Source organism: Lissotriton vulgaris, chromosome 9 (genome assembly GCF_964263255.1).
Source record: "Lissotriton vulgaris chromosome 9, aLisVul1.2, whole genome shotgun sequence".
In the NCBI taxonomy this organism is placed as follows: Eukaryota; Metazoa; Chordata; class Amphibia; order Caudata; family Salamandridae; genus Lissotriton; species Lissotriton vulgaris.
The window spans coordinates 1,212,904,167-1,212,925,378 of NC_141697.1; the positions used below are offsets into that span (position 1 = coordinate 1,212,904,167).

Here is a 21,212-nt window from a genome sequence, read left to right on the forward strand (position 1 = left end):
CACGGCATGGACTGCTGCAGTCCATGCCGTGCAGGTACTGTTGTGCATGCACACAGGGGGGCACATGTGCCCCCTGTGTGCATCCACATGGTGTGAGGCACAAGGGGGCTCTGTAAGGCCTCCTTTGTTTCCAACCGTCACACTTTTCATGACAGTCGCACCACCATGAGAAGTTTGGCGATGAGGAAACTCGTAATAAGATTCCCCTCCAAGCATATTGCGGCCTCAATACTGCTGCACCACCGACAGGGATCTCTGATCTCAGGTGGTCGCAGTTGTCCCAAGGCGTCTTGACCACCCTGGTCGTAATGGGGCGGTCGGAAGACCGCCACCCCTGCCCCCCGCAAGTCTGGTGGTCCATGGACTGCCCGACTCGTAATAATGCCCTTAGATGGTTTTGTAGTGTGATATTTTTTCTCTCAATATTTTGACACACAACCGTACATGAAGGGAGAATGTAAGGTCCTTGGAACACATGCACTGACAGAGTAAAGGAGGTTGGAGCGCACAGGTAATCACTGAGGAAAGCTGGGAACTCCTGGAAAGACATGATGAGGTTGCTTGGGAGATTGAGCAGACAAGAGTAAGAGCTTGGAGCAAAAAGGAAGTGGGAGGATAATCGGCTCTTGGAAAGTATAAAGATAGGTAAATTAAAGGGATAAAGTATACGTGGTGAACCAGGATGCTCAAAATAATCTCAACACTTGTTACGGCCACACCAATGCATCCAATCAAGTGATGTCATCTATTCTTGTGACTAAAACAGCACCCTGTAAAATATTACATTAAGTGGATAGCTGTGAATTGCCGGTAGAAGCTAGCTTTTTTTATGTTTACACAGGATGAACGGAAAAATTAAGCATTGCCCATTTTGACAAATATTAGATTTGTATGAAGACACTTCAAGGACCACAGCTGAAAGATTTGTTTTAGAAACTCCACAAAGTATTTGTAATACTTCTAATCTTCATCTGATGAGTACTTCTTCAGTGAGGGATAAATTATGGAAAATATATGTGAACTGATTCTGTCTGTTAGCCACCACTGCAGATCTTTTGCAGTTCTCTCTGAGATCTTGACCATATAGAAGTTATTCCCCTGACGCTGCACACACTTGGCTTTCAGGTCCCACTGCAGGGCCTGCATATGCCAGCGGGCATGAGTAACAAGCAGGATGCCGGAGGCCATGAGGCCCAACAGCCGCAGAGTCAATCTCATCAAAATCCAGGACTGAGGCTGAAACATCGGAATCATAGCCTGAATGTCCTGGACGCACCTCTCAGGAGGATAGACCCGAAACTGCACTGCGTCCAGAATGGATTCCATGAAAGGGAGAATCTGCAAGTCCAGGGCTACGATCCCGTCATCCAGGACCAGGGCAGACAGGATTAGGCAAGCGTGGGCATCTTGAACTTCTCCTTTTTCAAGTAGAGGTTAAGAAGACACAGGTCTAGGTTAGGACAAAGTCCTTCTTTGGGACCAAAAGTAGCAGGAACAACAACCAGGACTAATTCTGATGCTGACCTATACTCTATAGCTCCCTGTGGCAAGAAAGCCTGCACAGAACAAGGATCGATGGTCCTCCATCAGTCGATCATTCGTTGGCAGCATGGGTGGCAGGGTAGTCCCCGAGAGAGTAGTCCCTGTGGACAACCTGTAAGACCCAGCAGTCTGATGTCACAGACCACCAGTGGGGCATGTGATGGCATATCTTGCCTCCCAATTGGTTCCCATGATATTCGAAGGGCACACTAAAGAGGTTTGGAAGCAGCGGCTGCCTAGGGGGTGGTGGACTGACCCTACCACTGGCTACCTGTCCAACATTGTCTATGGCATCTGCGCCCTTGGCCATGAAAAAGCTGGGAAGCCTGCTGGCAATTAAGGCTGCGAGGGAATGGGAGTGGCTGCAGATCCCTTACGTGGCCAAGAAAGGGGTGGAAGGTGGACTAGAGTTGGTGACGGGCCACTGACATTCTCCAAGACCTGGTTGTAGTTCTGCTGCCCTTAAAGTGCTCCTGCTGAATGCGACTCCACTTCAAAGAGACAATAGTTATCAAAGGGGTCCATGAGGGAAGCCTGGACATCCCCTGAAAAGCCAATCATTCACATTCAGGTGTGGAGCCGCAAGGCCACTGACAATGAAATTGTTTTGCTGCATCTTGCCCATCACCCATAGTCGGATAAGTATGGCTTGGACCTCCGCCAAGACCATAGGCAGCACTTGCACAACCGAGTCCCATATCGTATTGGAATAACAGCCCAATAGGCATGTAGTTTTCACTGACCGTAATGTTAGGCAGGTGGAAGGGAACATTCTCTTGTCAAAGTTATCCAGCGGCTCGGATTTCGTATCTGGTGGAGTGGTGGGAATGCGCTGGAATTAATCCTGATGTGAAGGCTTGGACCACTGAGCTCTCCGGCGTGGGGTGCTGGGTAAGGAAACTTGACGTCCCCAGGAGTATTGAGATGGCATCAGGCAATCGTCAGATGCACAGGAGACCCTGTGCAGGGCTTGGATCAGGCCCCAAGTAGGATGTCTGGAAGGGCTTCATTGAAGGGGATAAGGGGCTCAGAAGGGGAGACTCCTGGCTCAAGCACCTCCCTCAAGACATTAATCTTCACTGCCACTCTGGGCAGCGTAACCTCGAGGTCCCTAGCCGCAGTAGGTACCACCCTTGCACAAGAGACTCCCTCCTCCATAGTCATGGTAAGAGGAGACACCAGAAATCTGTTAGGTGAGGTATCACTCTTCGCCAGTTCCTCGTACTAGCTGTTCAGTTCCTTTTCTGCATCTCAAAGCTGGCGACCATACGGGGCCTTAGACCTCTCCCATTCGTCTCCCTTTTCTGGCTTATCAAACAAATAAGGCACTGGCTCGGCTCTGGGAAGCATGGACCCGGTCAGTGCTGTAGTTGGTGTCAAGCAATACCAATCCGGCTCCATGTCAGACTCGTGAATAGCGATAGTCGTGGTGCCGTCTAGGGGTGGCTCCATGGGCAGCGGCACTGGAGCGGGCATCGAGGAAGTGTGCAATCCACCAACTCATGTTATGTTTTTATAAAGCTACGTGTGTGTGTAATTTTCAGTTGCACATGCAAATGGCCTTTTTTATTAATTAAAACACTTCTGATGTTTCCAAAAATATTTAATTACATGATTATTTTCACATGAGTAAATGTACTCCCAGGAGCGTCCTAGGCATTATACACAGCACAGACCTATAATTTGGGAGTATTTTCCAAACCTTTACTGACCCATTCCTGTTGTAGAACTGGGTGGAGACTTAATCATAGAAAAGAAAGGAGTAAATCCTTGAGAGGGTGGACATGAGAGTCAACACCTTAAAAATAGGTGGCATAGAGAGACAAGTGACATCTGAGGGAGGAAGGAAATTTGTTTGTGTATTGGAAAAAATTAAATTACAAAAACTATTTCAGGAGTGCTTCTGGAAAAACTGTGACAGTCACCATGTCCCAACAATACTTATGAAATCCTCGTGAATTAAACAAATGGGTAAATCAGCTAAAAATGCAGGAGCAGAGCTGCAGGCGTAGATTGTTGATATTCAGTGCAGGAAGTGATTTAACTCTCAGATTGAGAAAACCGAAAGTAGAGCAAATTACATTGCAATTTTACCCCTTCCTTCAGCACTCTGCGGTCAAACCATTATTAATAACCGTTTTACTTGCAAAGAAATAATATTACCTGAAAAAATATTATGAGATGTACAGTAATGACCACAACACTCTTTTATAGTGGATAGTGCATTCATCCTCACAGTGTGTTAAAACATATGGTGATTATGGCAACAGACAGAAGGCAGCTCGGCTTACCTCGCCAGGTGTTCCGGAATCCCCCATCATGCCTTTCGGGCCAGCAGGGCCTGCAGGACCTTGAATACCCTAAAATACAATGGGGAAAAATGTAGAGTACATCACTGGTGACCTTGTGCTCTTCATTTACAACCCATTGCACAGCAACTGGATAAAGTTTAATCTAGCATTGTAACATAACATGAGGGTGAGTGGGTGAGTGAGGCGGGAGGGATTGAACTAGTGTTTATTTATAGCATTCATAATACACAATTGTCCCTCTATAGGTGTCGTGATGCTAAGAGCTTCCATCTGGACAGAAGAGCTGCAGGTGTAAGCACATATAGACCACATGGTCACATGGTGAAGAGCCAGGTCTTCTAGGCTTTCCTGAAGTGCAATAGTTCAGTTGTCGATTTAGGAGTGACTGGCAACTTGTTCCAAAGCTGGGCTGCCTTGACCATAAAGGCTCGCCCACCTTGTCTTTTCTTACAGATCAGGTTACACAGAGGAGGTTCGCTGAAGCAGAAGTGAGGCATCTCCCAGGGGTGTATCTCTCAAATTTCCATTGCAGGAGCACAGGGTCCATACCCTGAAGGCCCTGAATTCAATACACATAGATGTGAAGGTATAAGCCAATAAAGTTCCTTCTTCAACAAATAGATGATAGTTTACCACTTTTGTGGTTGCAGACCTCTGATGTTAATCCTCTATCCATTGAGTTCAAATAGGGCTTGAGGTTATGCCTGAGGGATAAAAAGGAAGAGAGGTGCCCATAGGAGACGTATATTCCATATTTTTTAAGCTTGGAGGCGGAAGGCTGTAACTTCTACCTGGTAAAAATTAGGTGTAAACATGAGGGATGTCAAGTGACAAACTGGTGAATCCAGTCTTAAGGAACAGTTTTCACTTTCATTCCACCATTACCTGAATTCTCAAAGCATCTTATTGATAGATGGTATTATATTTCATATCGGTACCCTAATATAGGTCCAGAAAACATCGTACACCTTCCCTACATCATCTCTCCTTCATTTCATATGAACGAGCCTTATAACGTCATAACTCCTAATAAGGACATACTGCCTTATAGGGACTGAACACCTTATAAGGACTGATGCCTTTTATGGACTAAACCTTTCACCTACTTCCATGCTGAGGAAGCGTTCTTCCCAATCGATATTGCTAAGACGTCATCCTTAGCGCATATGAATAAATTATGAGAACGATACCCGGGGGTATACTACACCTCTCCTATCCACGCACAAGATTTAATCCCCAACGTCATCCTCATACTACACAATAGCTATCACACACACATCGACTGTATAAATACAGCACCTCTTGCTATCAATAAGGAGGAGGGACTGAGACTTCACGCCGACACACTGACCAGAGACGCTGCGGCTCCGACATGCAATCACTCCAGCTGACAGTGGTCTGACTTTCCCTTGCGGCGTGTACAATTCGAGTCCAGGACAAAGTCCCACACTCTCACTATTTCAGGTAATGGGTTCGGCTAAATCCTAACGGGATTCTTGGCTCTTAGGCTTAGGCTCAACAGTACAACACATTCTTATTGTAAACACGCTCAACTGTTTCTTCCGTGTATCTCTCTGAGAGAAAATAAGCATGCACGAGTGACTGGGTGAAAAGTAGTATATTTTTTCCACGAGTCTGAGGAATCAGTGTTTGTTGTGTTCTGAGGTTGCCAAAAACTAATTTCTCTGATAAAAGGAGATTCTAGTGGCACTGTGAGATAACTAATGCAAAAGAGGCTAACATACTCGGACGGGGATGTACAGAGTCAGTCTGCCACCAGACCCACAGTATATGTTATCCAAAAACAGCGCAGGTCCTGCATGAAGGGTACTATAGGTACTACACTACAATGGCTTTGTAGAGTTTGAAAATGTGAAGCATATTAGAGGAACAGTATATTGTTATCAAAGAAGTATGTGATAAATGGAAGGAATCACTGATATATTTCAGTTCAATTAGAAGTCATTCTGGCCAACCCAACTTCTGACTGTGAATACCACAAAATGCTCCTACACACATGTGCATGTCACATGTCAGTAATTAATGGCATACACAATGTTGTGAAGTGTGGAACTAGTAATATCGCATTTCACACCTTAATCAATACCATGAATACATACTGTATTTGTTCTCTTGGTATCAGACCACATTTGTTATTATAAGCTGATACATTATTTATGCAGCAGCAGCATTCATTAACCTGAAGACTGGACTATGGCAATACCCTGTATTTGGGCATTTCAAAACCTCTACTGGTATGTTCACACATGAGGCAGAACACTGGCACAATGACGCTCTTGGTTGATAAACTGTTAGGTCATGCCTCGCCTATTGTAACATTGCTTCAAAGGTATCTTGTAACCTCAGCATCCATCAAGGGAACATCTGTGTGATATACAGAGCAAGAAGTGCAACAGATCCCTCCTTTATCAAGACAAATTGTCTCCTCATGCGTCCGCAAACCCTTAAGATGCTATTAAGTGAATGTTGGCTGTGCCTACTTTACACAGTCAATGAAAAGTAAGATGTTTCTTCTTTCTGCTATCTTTGACTAATGAATTATCTACCACTGAATCTGCACAAAATGCCCTCAATTCCCAAATTTCAAATGAGATTACAGTTTACCATGTTTTAAAGTCTGATTTGACTTGTCCCATTTAGTACCAAGAAGCCCATAGGTGTAGGGATACTGTCTAATTGGGTACTTTCTAATTGGGTACTTTCTAATTGGCACAGTACACTGCAATACACAATGCAACACCACACAGGGTTCACAGAGACTGGACAGGCATTTTCAGAGAGAAAAAGACCTAATCCGACTTTCTAAGGAACTAAATCGATCCAGGGTGAAAGCTCAACATAAAACAGCCAAAGAGAGAGTTTTCAGAAGGATCAAAATCTTACACAGAATTAAAAGCTGGGAGCAGAGTTTCACTTCGTTTTTGTAGAGAAGTCATAGAATGCCTTGTTTTCATTTTTGGAAAATGCATTTTTGCAGAAAGCTAAATTCTTCCATGCCTAATCCTTTGATTGAGTAAATGACTTTCACAGCAAAACAAAATTCAGGCACCAGGCAGAATACTCAAAGGAAAAGACATTGAAGGGTAAATACTGGATCTTTGCCAATTTCAGAATATTTCTGAAACAGTAAATCTGGAAATCACAATTAAAACACAATGCAGTCCTTGACATCCTGCCCACAATGATGGTGTTTTTTGGTCAATTTTCTTGACTAATTAACAAACAAAAATGGCTTACAAAAAGCACTAGCTGTTGACAGGTCAGGGTTCCACCAAATAATGCGAATGGGTACAAGTAAATAAATACAGCATAGAGTGATGAATCCACAAACCAGTGCACATTGCAGCATGAAGGGCAATGTAGTATATAATTTTAAATGAAAGATAAAAGATATAGTTGCTTTTGTGGTTTCATAAAAAAGGAAATGAACGGAAGAACAGGTAGAGGATGCAGAGAGCCTGACAAGGTACAATAATTTCTGCTTGGTGGGGTTCCAGGAGGGGCAGGAGGGTGGCACCCCTGGAAAAAGGTCTTGAGGAATGGTCACACACCTGGGTCCCGGAAGAGAAAACCTCCCCTTGTCATCAATAGAGAACATCAGGCTCTCACTAAAAAAAACAGTCAAGTGCTGTCTCAAGACCTCTATTACAAAGATTACAACGAGACCCCCAGAGCAGCATAGCAAAAGACCAAAATAGAATGTCAAGAATTATTTTTATCTAATATTCCCTTACTACACTTGCATGGCCCTTTAGCAGCGGAAGACATTTGATGGTGTCACACAGGAGCTACATGCTATGCATGTATCCTACATGCTAATATACCCTAAACTAAAAGTCCTTTATCACAAAAAGTCTGTTGGAAGGCGCTTAGAAGTGCCTGAGGCGAACTGCGATTGGGTGGCCAAATGGGAGGAGGATACCTGTAGATCCTCTCAACCTTTGCAGCTTGAAAGATTGATTTTGAAAGGATCCTTCCTATTGGGCTAATAATAATTTTCTTAGAGGTGCTTAGACACAAACTAGGTGATCAAGCAGAGTTTTGGGGACTCATAAGGATGACAGATGCTTCTAGGGTGGAATCATACGATGGGGGTTGGTGGAAAGAGTATTTCAATGTTTTTTCTAGTTTTGCTAACCTTTTTCACTATGTGAAAAGTTTCATTGTCTATCTATTATTGTTTATTATCCTACTGCTCAACCAACACTTAGCAACCAGGAGTAGGGGAATGCAAAATAATATATTGAAACGTAAATGACCTTTATAACAAGTGTTAAAAGACATTCACCAGATACATCTGTGTCACAAGAGAATCAGCTTCTAGGCACACACTGCAACTTCTTAGGTCAATATGGGTACACCAGAGTCTACCACTTGGGTTTTACCAAAGGTTGTAGGGGGTGGCTATCCTACTTACACAGTCTTTCCCACTAATGGTAACAAAGACTTGAACTGAACGGCAAGGGTGATATGTCTTGCTGAAAGGCTTTCTATAAGGCCACCACAGAACTATTTTCAGTGTCTATGCACTCCCTACATTAGCCTTCAATACGCTAGAAGAGATTGGTACTCTGGTTGCAGAAGAGCCCATGAGGATGATCATTGCAGGAGGAAACTTAAAATACAATGAATAGGGAGCTCAAAACTCATGACCCAAGTGCAGCAGGACATAGGGCAGTCTCTTTCTCTGAATTGGTGAGGACTTTGTGATATTTGTTGATGCTTGCAGGTTGGCAAAAGGGCCTTCGCATATTTTTGTGAATCAAATAGGAGGTTTTCCCAATATAAATGATTTCTTTTTTCTGGCGACAGACGTGGCCTGGGTCTCCCACTCAAGAATTCTTCCCAGAAGCCTCTCTGATCACTGGTGATTGAAATAGAATTAAACCAACCTACAGCAACAATGGCATTCTTGGTGGCTAGTTGATTAAGATTGCTCCTTTAAATTTGTGGAAAGAATCAAAGCTATACTTTGAGTTAAAAGTAGGAACAGTCTCCTCTGAATGTATGCTGTGGGTGGAAATTTAAGGGTGTAATTCAGGGAACGGCCAGTGCATACCTGCCTATTCAAACCATATCAAACTTGTAAAGTCCACAGCTGCTCTCAGGGCTTCCTGGCACAAGAAGCAAAATGCCAGGAATGAAAAGAAATTGCAACATTAGTTAGTGAGTAACGGTTTTCTGTTTAGTGCAATGATGGAGGAAGTTATTATGGGTCTTAGACCCTAAATATGTGATTAGACTTGCTACTCATGGCAGCCAATCAATCTTGAGAATCTTCAGCAGAAGGCATCAGAAGAGCTCTAAGATCTGGTAATGGCCAAGCCTGTTGCCAAGGCATTTACTAGTAGTCGATTAAAAAGCACAATGGGCAATTACCGTTGCATTGAAGATAATCTCTTTTCTTAGACGCAACCAGTGCAACTCTTTAAGGTAGTGAGCTATGGGTTGTCTATTTAGGAACTGTAGAATCAACCTGGCTGCAGCGTTCTGCACTCGGTTGACTATGTAGTTAGGAGGCCCCAAACACAAGGCGTTGGCATAGTCAATGCTTGAGGTTATCATTGCTTACACAATTCTTTTTCAAGGTTCTATCAGGATGAAATCCAAGATCTCCCTCACTGTCCAGATTAGAGTGAAGTATTAACCCACAACAGGCAGAATCTGGGGGTAAAAAGACAAATTATTGTCAAATTCACCCCCCAGATTTCTGGCATCTGTTGCAGGCTCAGGAGCTGGGTCTAGCTCTTCGGGCCACCGGTGTCTGGGCCAGCCCTCTGTCACCTGTCCAAACAAGAACACCTCAGTTTTGTCAGAGTTGTATTTCAAGTAACTCTTCTTCATCCACTGAACCACATGGACTATGCATTTCTTAAATTCTAGCTGAGGTATTGCTGCCTTCTTTCCCATAGAAAGATTAATCTGTGTATCACCATTGTAATAGATCATCTGTATACCATAGAATTCAATGATAGGTGCCAAAGGGGCCAAATTAACATTAAAGAGGGTGGGGTTCATTACGAATCCACAAGCAACACCATAATTTAGTGATTTTGGTGCTGATGTGAAGGATTCTAGGATACCGCTTGCCCTGTCTGAGAGAAATGAGTGAATCCATTGGAGAGTTGATTTGTAAACCGACATCACCACCAACCGCTGCAGAATTGTCTGATGGGACATCGTATCACATACTGCTGACAGAGCTAGAAGAATCAAAGCAGCAGTCTGGCCTTGATAGATTGAGACACCTCTAATAGTGCTACTTCGATGCTGTGTCTCAGCCTAAAGCTGGATTAAGATTGGTGTAGCACATCAAAATACTTTTTGTATCCTGATAGCAGATAGCTGATACCTGATAGCTAGCTTTACCAGCATTTTTGATGCAGCTGGTAATAGAGAAATCAGCCAAAAGTTAGTGGGGCTGGCCAGGTATTTGACCACTCAGCCTTATGGGGGTCTTCCGCCAAACTTCTTGCCTCTCCTCCTCCATTTTGCTAACTTTGTTTGTTGGTATTCACACTTTGTGCATTTTACTGCTTCTAACCAGTGCTGATGTGCTTGTGCTCACTCCGTTAAAACATTGTTAAGTTGGCTTATAATCAATTGGCATAATTTACTGATAAGTCCTGTATAGATGGTATACCATATATCCAAGTGGGCCTGCAGCAATTATTGTGCCACCCACTAAAGTAGCACCTTAAAAATGTCCCAGGCTTACCACTGCAGCCTGAGTGCAGTTTTAAGCAGCCATGTGCACTTGGCAAGAAAACCCTCTTGTCAAGCCTTAAACTCCCATTTTAGTGCATATAACACACCCCTAAGGCAGATTCTAGGGCAGAGTGTATTTTAATTAAAAGGTGGAAATTTACTTTTACGTTTTATATGTCCTGGTATTGAAAAACTCACAAATCCATGTTTCACTACTGTATGGCCTACCCCTCGCATAGGATAACATTGGAGAGACCTTATTTCATTTAATAAGCTGTAATTTCCAAATGGAAGCAGGTGGCTATATCATGCTTGGTGTCTTTGGACTTGTAATAAAAAAACACTATTTAATGGTATAGTTGGATTTTTGATTACAATTTAAAAAATGCCACTTTTAGAAACTTGGTCTTTTCTGCCCGTAGCCATTTTGTGCCTGTCCTGGGACATATGCCTGGATGTAACTGAAAGTCAGACTTTGTGAATTCCTCCCAGACAGTCACACAATAGAGGCTTTAGGTGTTTCTGAAAGGGACATCTGTTGGAAGAATGGGGGCGGAGCTGAGCACAGCCCCACTTGAATAGAGAGTGCCCTGCCTTCACTCAAAGAACCTATCACCTCCACATTGTCAATGCAGCCAGCTTGGAGCCAAGGCAGGAGACTTTGGAAGTTCCATGCATGTCAAAGCCACTGTCTAGAAGCTTCTCCCACTTTCTTAAAGGAGGGCACCAGGGTATAAATTTAGGACATCATACACCAGCTCCTGAGTTCCCTCCTGGACCTGTGGAAGGACTAAGCCAGAGCGTAGTGGGCATAGAGGGGCTACGCGGAATGCCATGGAGTTGAAAACAAACTCCGCTCACTCCGTGTAGCTTCGCTACAAGCCAACCGCCTCCCACCAACCCTATTCACAATTATGTGTAAGTGTAAAAAAACATCATTGTTAATAGTGCGGGTGGGAGGCCAACTCCGCTCTGCTGCGAGTGTGCGGAGTTTTGCCTATTCCGCCTACTTCGCGGAGCAGGCAAAACTCCACACATTCTGTGGGCGGAGGCGGAGTTCCCCGCCCGCGGTTAGGAAGGACTCTCAGAGGATTGCCTGCTGCTGTGACTGATTGTGCACCCTTCAAGATTGCTTTGCTGTACCTGGAAGGACTGCACCTTCACCTGAACCCAGGACTACCAGAGTTACTCCAAATGCTAGTTTGCTGGCCTCCTGTTCAGAGCCACAGGGACACAAAAGGCTCCCACCATCTTGAACGCACACTGAGTCTGAGTGAGTCCTGAACCCCCAAGTGGTGCACTACCAGTCTAACAGCCTGATTCATCAATCTCCCGTTTTGCGAGGCCCTAATAGCGAATTATAGCGATTCGCTATTAAGGACTCGCAAAGCGGGATTCATGTAGGATTAGCAAAATTTATTGCGATTCCTACTGATTCCTTATTTGCGATTAGCAAATTGCTAATCGCAAATAAGGAAAAACTCCCCATTCATTCCTATGGGCCAAAAGGCCCATAGGAATGAATGGGGAGTATTCCTTATTTGCGATTAGCAACTTGCTAATCGCAAATAAGATTGCGATTTGAAGGGTGCCAGGGGTGTCCAAAGGACACCCTGTAGCACCCCTCAAATGCACATTTGAACAGGTGTTGCGCACACACATGTCCAGAGGACATGTGTGTGTGTAACATGCAAAAGAAAAAAATGCACTAAAGTGCTTTTTACTCTTTTTTCGCAATTTACCACCAAGTCAGACTTGGTGGTAAATTGCGACCAAATATTGCGAATTCGCAATTTCCAATTGGTTGATGAATTGGATTTAAGGAATCTCTATTAGAGATTCCTTAAATCCAATTCCTCGCAAATATGCGATTTTGGTAATAGCGATTTTTGCATTTGGGATGATGAATCCTAAATGCAAAAATCGCACTCGGAAACGGCCAGATTCTCAGAATCTGGCCATTTGCAAGCGCAATTCATGTTGATCAATATGGGCGCTGGACCCTTGTTTGTGGTGCTAAAGGGGCCCAGATTGCCAACTCCCAACACTGAGAATTTAGTAATCTTTTGGCCAAAAACTGCTCAGGTCATAAACAAGACAGGCCTGCCAGACCTCCCAGAAAACCCTTTAGAAGCCAAGATAACTATTTGTAGGCTAGAGTTTGGGAGATTTTCCATATTTATTGTATCCTGGTAATTAATGCTCCTGATTAACTTGCACGGCTGAATCTAAAATGAGAACAAGACGTTGGTCAGTTAGTAGAAGATGAGTGGGGAGAGGCAAAAATGCCGCACAGAGAACTAGCCATATCATCAAAATTATGCTTTTAATTCAATTTCAATACCTACTTCGAACCTATTACACCCTAAAGGCACTCTCGCCGTGTTCATTGTCATGGGGAAGTAGGGGACTTCTTCCATGCATTGGGAAGAGTGGGGAAAATCAACATTATTAGCAAACTATTGCCCACACTCATGAAATAGTACTAAGGATACATATAGAATAGATGCAGAAATTTAGGGATTAAAGAATATATGGGTGGTTCTCAAGGTCAGAAAAAAGTAATAGGGCTAAGTTATCTGCTTGCCAAGAGAGAAATCTGTAGAGATAAAAGAAGCTATTCAAACATCCCCATGGGAGAAGCTGTTTACAGGAATGGACAGAGCCACAAATATCAAAGCACCAATATAGCAGGCAAAGGGATGCCCATAAAAACATTAGAACATCTGAGAATTGTGATGAAAACACTTTCAAATGCCTTTCCCGTAAATGTTATAAGGTCTCTTCACATTGCAGAAGGTGTGAGATTTCTCACTTGTAAATTGATGCACCTCACATATTGTATCATCTGATGTCAACAGGATGCATTAAAAGTACAAAATGAAAAAAAGTATAATCAAGCACTCAGTACCATTTTTCCTGGTAAACCGATTTCCCCATCTTTGCCAGGCACCCCATCTCTTCCAGGAACTCCGGGTTTTCCTGATTCTCCCTGGAAAAGGAAACATGGTCATTACAACAGAGTGAGACTGGGTTTTAGATGACATGAATACTTGGGCATTATCTGCAGATTATGCCAGGCCAGTGCATTCACCCTACCATGCCACAAGCTTCTACAACACTTCCACCTTTCCAGCTTATTCTTTGTTCTGTCCTTAAAACCTCGTCCAGTGACTGTCCCAGGTGTTTTTTAGTTCTTTGGCTGACTTGCACATATCACAGATTGGGGGTGTGCCCCTTACAAAGAGCGAAGATGTGGTCTAGTGGCCGAACTTCTCTCTTTGGAACCTATATGACCTGGGTTCTAATCTAAGCTTCATAACTTGACAGAAAGTGTGTGATTCTGAGCAAATTACTTAATGTCCTGAGACTAAAATTGTAAAAATTGAATATATAAAATGATGCTTAGAATACATATGTGAAAACCAATTCTTTAATTCAAAATATGCAAAATCCCTTCTTGATGTAGACATTCTTATGTCACCCAATCACCCATCAATTACCATCACTCCAGAGTTAAACTCACATTATATATATATATATTTCCAGTCTTGCACAGATGAAGAGCTACCTTTTGTACCCCTGGAGCCTCTTTCACCTTCTTAACTCTTTTTATTGCCTTTTTTCATGTAGCAGTGTTACTGACTTGATCATACTCAACTCCTCTGCTTTACCTAAACACCTCTGGAATTTACAGGCTTATTGTGAGTCTGGAATGCCAGCCTCGAGGGGGTGCAGCCGTCTTCCATCCACCCTTATTAGGACGAGGGCAGTCGGGCCACCCTGGGACCACAACAACCATCAGAGATCAGATATCCCTGGCGGTGGCGCCTTAAGGCCGCAATATGCTTGGCGTTTGTAGTCCGGCCCTGCCAAGCATATTACAAGTTTCCTCACCGCCGCACTTTTCATGTAGGTGCAACCACCATGAAAAGTGTGGCGGTGAGGAAACAAAGGGGGCCCTGTGTACCTCATGCCTTATGGATGCACACAGGGGGGCACAACATGTGCCCCCATGTGTGCATGCACACCGGTACCTGCACAGCATGGACTGCAGCAGTCCATGCCGTGCAGGTACTGCCATTGACGTTCCCATCGTGGTGCCTAACCACCATGGGAACACCAAAGAACCACTCGCCAGACCAGGAGAAAACTCCTGATCTGGTGGGCAGTACCAACACAGGTTTGGCAGTGGGGAGCGGGGCGGTCCCACTCCTGCACTGCCAAACTCTTAATAAGCTCTTTAACATCTCCCTCCTATCTCTTCTGGAAAGGGGCGACCATTCGGTCCCCCCGAACGTATGGCGGAGTACCACGATCCCCCCGGGAAGCCATCTTGGGCGGGAGGCGAGCCTCGGCTGGTATGCCCGAAGCTCGGGGCAGGCAGGGGCGGGTTTACGCCCGCCCTGAAGACGGATAAAAGGCGCCACAAGCCAAGAAGACATCCTCTTGTTCCTGTGCTCTGAAGCTGCACCTCCTCGCTGCACGTGAGCTCGAGACGGAACGAAGAACCAATTTTGAGCGTGGTAATCTTTCTTTTTTGTATTACAGATACTCTGTCGGAGAATGCCTAAGAAGGTTGGAAAGCGAATGACTACCGACCAGATGCTGCGGATACTCATGAAAGAAGTAACCGATTTGAAGAAGCGGGTGACGGATAGAGACGGAGAAGGGGGACCGAAACGTCCTTTGGCGGGAGCAGCGCCGGGAGGAAAAGGCAAAAGGCCCAGAAGGGGAGCAGCTGGGGGGGACATCCCGGTTCCCTGTGCGCCACTCGAAGAGCCAACTCCGGTACCGGCAGAGGGGAATCCGATTCCCGTAGTGGTTACCCCCGTATCCGGGGAGGATATGCCGCCCGAGCTGGCAGCGCAATTAGCAGCGTGGTTGGGTAAAGATAGCGAGGGCGCCACGGCTGACGACGCGCGAGTGTTGATGAAGCAACTGCGTGCAACAAGGGAGGCGGTGAAGGCATCATCGCCAGTTATCACGCCGGCTGCGGCAGTAGAAAAGCCAACAGGGACGGCTCCAGCAGATGCAGCTTCCGGTTCAGGTAAGCGGCCATTGCCGATTGCAAGGGATGAGTCTGCACCTTCACGAAGGGAAAAGTTGGGTCAACATGTCCCTCTGGCTATTAAGGAGAAGATATGGGCAAATGAGTATATAAACATCTTCTCGTTGCTTACTGATCATTATGAGATGGAGCATGTTAAGAGCCAAAAGGAGCTCATGCATCCGAGTGTTTGGCGCGCAAAAATGGCCGCCTTTAAAGTTGATGAAAACATTGGCACTTGGGGGAAGGCGTGGGGAATTTTTACCTCCATCATGGGCGAACGCAGACCCGAGTTGCTGTCCGAATTACCGATCTATCAGACACGGATCATGGAATATTCCGTATCATATGGGGGCAATCAGTGGTTTTGTTACGATAACATTTTTAGAAAAGCAAAGGAGCACGATAAAAAACTTAACTTGGGATTGTTATGATTCTGTTTCATGGTCAAAAATGGAGATTACTGGTATGTTAAAAGTACCATTAGTAGGGAGTAGCGGGGGTGAATCCTCCCGCCAATATGCCGGGCCCCCCTTTCGATCAGGTACAGGTAACGAATACAACTCGAGGCCGAACGGCAACACAGGTAAAAGGGGGATTTGTTGGAACTTCAACAGAGGGAAATGTACGAGGCCCCAGGGGTCATGTAAATTTCGTCATGAATGTGGAGGGTGCGGGCAGCCATCCCATCCGGAGTCCATGTGCAGAGCCAAAACGGGTGATAACGGGGGGAGAGGAGGCGCCAAACAGGTCTGAAATAGTCCGAGGGGCGCCTTTACCTACCCCGGTTGATACCATGGCAATGATTCCTTGGCTCAGCGAATACCCGGACCACGCTTCCGCTGGGGCGTTGAGGAACGGGTTTTCATATGGTTTCCGCATCCCAGTGGGGGGCTTTCGGGGTGTAGGAAAATGTAAAAATCAAATATCGGTCTTGCAACATACGACCGTAGTACAAGAAAAAATTAGGAAGGAGGTTACTCGAGGTCGAGTCGCCGGTCCATTTGACGAGCCACCGTGTGCTAACTTTGTTTGTTCTCCTTTGGGGGTGGTCCCTAAGAAGGACCCGGGTGAGTTCCGACTGATACATAATTTATCAGCCCCACGTGGTCGGTCCGTAAATGATGCAATAGACCCGGATGTGTGTTCGGTGCGGTACGCATCTTTCGATGAGGCCGTAGCCATGTTGAATCGCCTAGGGCCCGGGGCGCTGATGGCAAAGTCAGATATTGAGTCAGCGTTCCGGTTGCTCCCGGTACACCCAGACGATCAGCGTCTCCTTGGTTTCATGTTTCAGGGTCAGTTTTACATGGATAAATGTATGCCAATGGGTTGCTCTATTTCTTGTGCATATTTTGAACAGTTCAGTTGCTTTCTGCAATGGGTCTTCACAAAGAAGACTGGTTTTCAGCATGTCATGCATTATCTCGATGAATTTTTGTTTCTGGGGGCGGCCGGGGGTCCGGAATGTGGACAGGCTTTGAATGAATTTTGTACTTTAATGAAGCATTTCGGTGTGCCGTTGGCACCAGGTAAGACTGTGGGTCCCTCGACTTGCCTCGAGTTCCTGGGGATCGAACTCGACTCTGGGGAAGGTTGTTTTAGACTACCTAAGGAGAAGGTGATAAGATTCAGGGCTTCACTGGAAGCTTGTATTAGCGAGTCCAAGGTCAGGCTGCACCAGTTGCAACAATTGGTGGGACAGCTGAATTTTGCCCTGAGAGTCATGCCGATGGCCCGCCCCTTTTCCCGCTCGATCGCCCAGGCCATGGTCGGCCTGAAGGAGGGTCATCATCGCACAAGGTTATCGGCAGAGGTTCGTCAGGACATGCGCATTTGGTTGGCATTTCTGGCGGATTTCAATGGTCGAATTGTCTGGAACAAACCGGCGGTGTCCTCCGAGGAGCTGGGGCTGTGGACAGATTCGGCAGGGAGCACTGGTTTTGGTGCCATATTCGGCACGCGATGGTCGGCTCAAAAATGGCCATTATGGTGGCGTGAGTGTGGGCTGACAAGTAACATTGCCTTTCTTGAACTTTTTCCCATTCTTGTGGCCCTGAAAACTTGGCCTGAGGGGTTCAGAGATCACTCTGTGGTGTTTTGGTCTGATAATATGACCGTGGTTGAGTGTATCAATAGCCAGGCAGCACGATGCAAGTGGGTTCTGAGATTGCTCAAAGAAATTGTGTTATTGTGTATGCAATTGAACGTGCTCTTTAAGGCAAAACATGTGCCAGGGGTAATGAATAAAGCGGCTGATGCGCTTTCTCGTTTTCGTATGCAGGCCTTCTGGGGTTTTCTGCCCACAGCGGACCCGGTGGCGGCACCCTTTCCCGAAGCTCTTTGGTCTCTCGGTGCCCCGAACTACAGAACCTCGTGGGAGAGAGTTTGGCACCCAGGACAAGGAAGGCATATGAAGGGGCGTTCCGATCATATTGGGCCTTTGTGGGGGCTGCTAGGGGAGAGCTTTGGGGCCAAGAAGAACTAGTAGTAGATTTTCTGCTGTTGTTACATCAGGCAGGCAAATCAGCGGCTACGGCCCAGAGGCATCGGGCCGCCATCTCCTTTATGGCAAGGGCCCATGGGATTCAGGACCCGACCGCGTCTTTCGTTGTGCAGAAAGCGCTACGTGGGTGGCAACGCCTTGAGGGTCGCAAAGTAGATGCAAGGCGCCCGATAGGTCTGGATAGGTTAACTCTGTTGTTATCTGTACTCCCTGCAACATGTTCATCCCTGTATGAAACAAGGTTATTCAGGGCCGCTTTTGTGCTAGCATTCCATGGGGCTATGCGGGTAAGCGAACTAGTGGCAAAGAACAAGCAGGATACCATGGGGGGACTGTGCCGAGAGCACGTCCAGGTCAGGGGGGAGACAATGACTGTCTCGTTTGTGAGGTCCAAGACCGATCAGGGTGCAATGGGGGACGGCATAATCATACGAAGGATTCCCGGGTCTTCCATGTGCCCGGTGAGTTGCGTGGAGGAATATTTAGCGCAAAGGGTGGCATCATGGGGGGGGACCTTGTTGAGACACGCTGACGCCACCCCACTGACGAGGTTTCAGTTTCAGCGGGTGCTTGCGATGTCGATTTCTGCCGCGGGCTTGAACGCCGGCGAGTTTGGGACCCATTCCTTTCGGATAGGGGCTGCTACAGAGGCTACAGCCAGGGGTCTGAATGTCGAACAAGTTAAACGTGTGGGGCGTTGGTCCTCGAATTGTTATAAAAGGTATGTGCGTTTGCACATGTTGTGAAGCTGTAATGATGTACTCACGCTTCTTGTTTTTGTTTGGTTTTCAGTTGCGCAAGCCTACGAGGCGGGGCGGACTGTGCAGTCGACCCAACACCGGGCCAGCGGTCAGACATCACCGGCTGTGAAAAAGGAGGTGTGGGTCGTGGGCCACTCATATGTGAGGCGTGCCGCGGACGTATTCAAAGCAGGTGACATGATTCACGTGGCTGGGGAATACGGGTACAGTGTGTCCTTCTGCGGAAAGGGCGGGCTCTGTATTGACCAGTTTCGATCATATTTTGAGGGTTTGTTAGGGCGGACGAGGTCACCGCCGTCTATAATCATAGTACATCTTGGGGGCAATGATTTGGTGACCACTGGTAGACGACTTCTTCTTGAGGCAATGCTTTCCACGGTAAGTTGGTTAGCGAGGAGAGTTCCAGGGTGCACAATTGCATGGTCCCATATGATCCCACGGAAAGTGTGGCGGGGGGCTCTTTCGGTTTCCGCTCTGAATCATTCAGTAAGGAAAATTAATAATAAAATGAGTAGATTGTTCCGTTCAAGTACACTGCATTCTATTTCGCATGGTTGTATTAAAGGGGACAGTATGTATTTGGGGGATGGTGTTCATTTGTCCCGGGTGGGGAACGAGTTACTCATAGGAGATCTGATAGCTTGGCTAAGGACTTTATGACATGACCTTTAGGCAGGAGTGTTGTGGGGGGTCCGGATAGCCGGTCAACTATCCGGCCTGTGGCGGTAAGGTCATGATCGGTGAGCAGTAATTGGAAGATCCCTAGGGGTGGGCGTCACCCATTACGGATGGGAGCGCTCGAGGGAGGTGACCATTGGCCCCTCAACGGGGAGGCGGTCCCTTCTAAGGATGGGCCGCCGAAAGGAAAGGAAAGGCGGTCAAGGCCCCTTCCTGGGTAGGAGGGGCTACAGCCCCCTCCTGGGGAATTTCCCGGGGCCAGGACATCTGCGACGGCAGATGTGGTAAGTGGTGTGGGGTTTTGGAGGGGGTCTACGCTACCTTCTAGATACCTCACACGAGTCCTCGGACGACCTTTAAATGGCGTCGAGTTTATTGGGGCCCCCGTCAAGTCAAGGGAAATTGGTAACGGCACTTGAGGTACGCCTCTGTGCGGTCGCCCCTCACAAGTGAGGGGGATATGTCTGGTTTAGGGATCTTGACACCGGTTACGACCTTGCCGTTGGCCCTTAAACGTTAGGATGTACAATTTCAATTTAAAGTAAAGTTTTGTAGGATGTTAGTTCGGCTAGGTGAACCTCTGTATTAGAGTATATGTTAAGGTTAGCCAAACATCGCAAATGTGGAAATGAAATTGTACATTAATATGAAACTGTTATTTTAACGTTTTTAATTTTGTTTCATATTTTAATAAAAACGGCCGGGAGGGTCACTCCCTCCCGTCTTCCAAAAGTTCAGAATGTTTCCGGTTTCCCATCCTTGGGGATTGTGTTGAGAGGGGGTGGCGGGTATCTCAGCCATATGGAAAGGGGCGACCATTCGGTCCCCCCGAACGTATGGCGGAGTACCACGATCCCCCCGGGAAGCCATCTTGGGCGGGAGGCGAGCCTCGGCTGGTATGCCCGAAGCGGCGTAGCCGGGGCGCGCCTTTTCCCGCCCTGGAGTGGGCTGGCCTAGACACTGAGGCGGCCGGCCACGCCCTTCGGGGCAGGCAGGGGCGGGTTTACGCCCGCCCTGAAGACGGATAAAAGGCGCCACAAGCCAAGAAGACATCCTCTTGTTCCTGTGCTCTGAAGCTGCACCTCCTCGCTGCACGTGAGCTCGAGACGGAACGAAGAGCCAATTTTGACCCACCCACCAGCCCCTGAGGACAGCAAGTGGTTTTGAATAAAGTTTGATGTGATAACTCTAATTTTACAGGTTGTGATGATCATCGTGATACCTTTTGAATATGCAATAAAGAATGAAGAAATTGTAGTATGTTTTTGCAAATAAAGTAATTATGCACTAGTGTTGACCAGTAATCATGCCTTTTATAAGTCGTAATTGTTACTGTCTTTAGTAAATTAGTCAATTAGTAATTTAGTTAGAATGTCGTATTTATTTTGGTCGGGCGGTAAGGTCATGATCGGTGAGCAGTAATTGGAAGATCCCTAGGGGTCGGCGTCACCCATTACGGATGGGAGCGCTCGAGGGAGGTGGCCATTGGCCCCTCAACGGGGAGGCGGTCCCTTCTAAGGATGGGCCGCCGAAAGGAAAGGAAAGGCGGTCAAGGCCCCTTCCTGGGTAGGAGGGCCTACAGCCCCCTCCTGGGGAATTTCCCGGGGCCAGGACATCTGCGACGGCAGATGTGG

At 46.5% G+C, this 21,212-nt stretch overlaps 1 protein-coding gene across 1 annotated transcript in view; it reads right to left on the reverse strand.

Moving 5' to 3' along the window:
* Nucleotides 1-21,212, reverse strand: part of LOC147693060 (uncharacterized) — a 294,395-nt gene that overhangs the window by 86,515 nt on the left and 186,668 nt on the right. The window contains exons 44-45 of the mRNA XM_086939574.1: nucleotides 13,495-13,575; nucleotides 3,834-3,902 (exon numbers count right to left, since the gene is read on the reverse strand). Coding sequence (XP_086795700.1) covers nucleotides 3,834-3,902; nucleotides 13,495-13,575 — 150 coding nt within the window. The remainder of the gene's footprint in view (nucleotides 1-3,833; nucleotides 3,903-13,494; nucleotides 13,576-21,212) is intronic.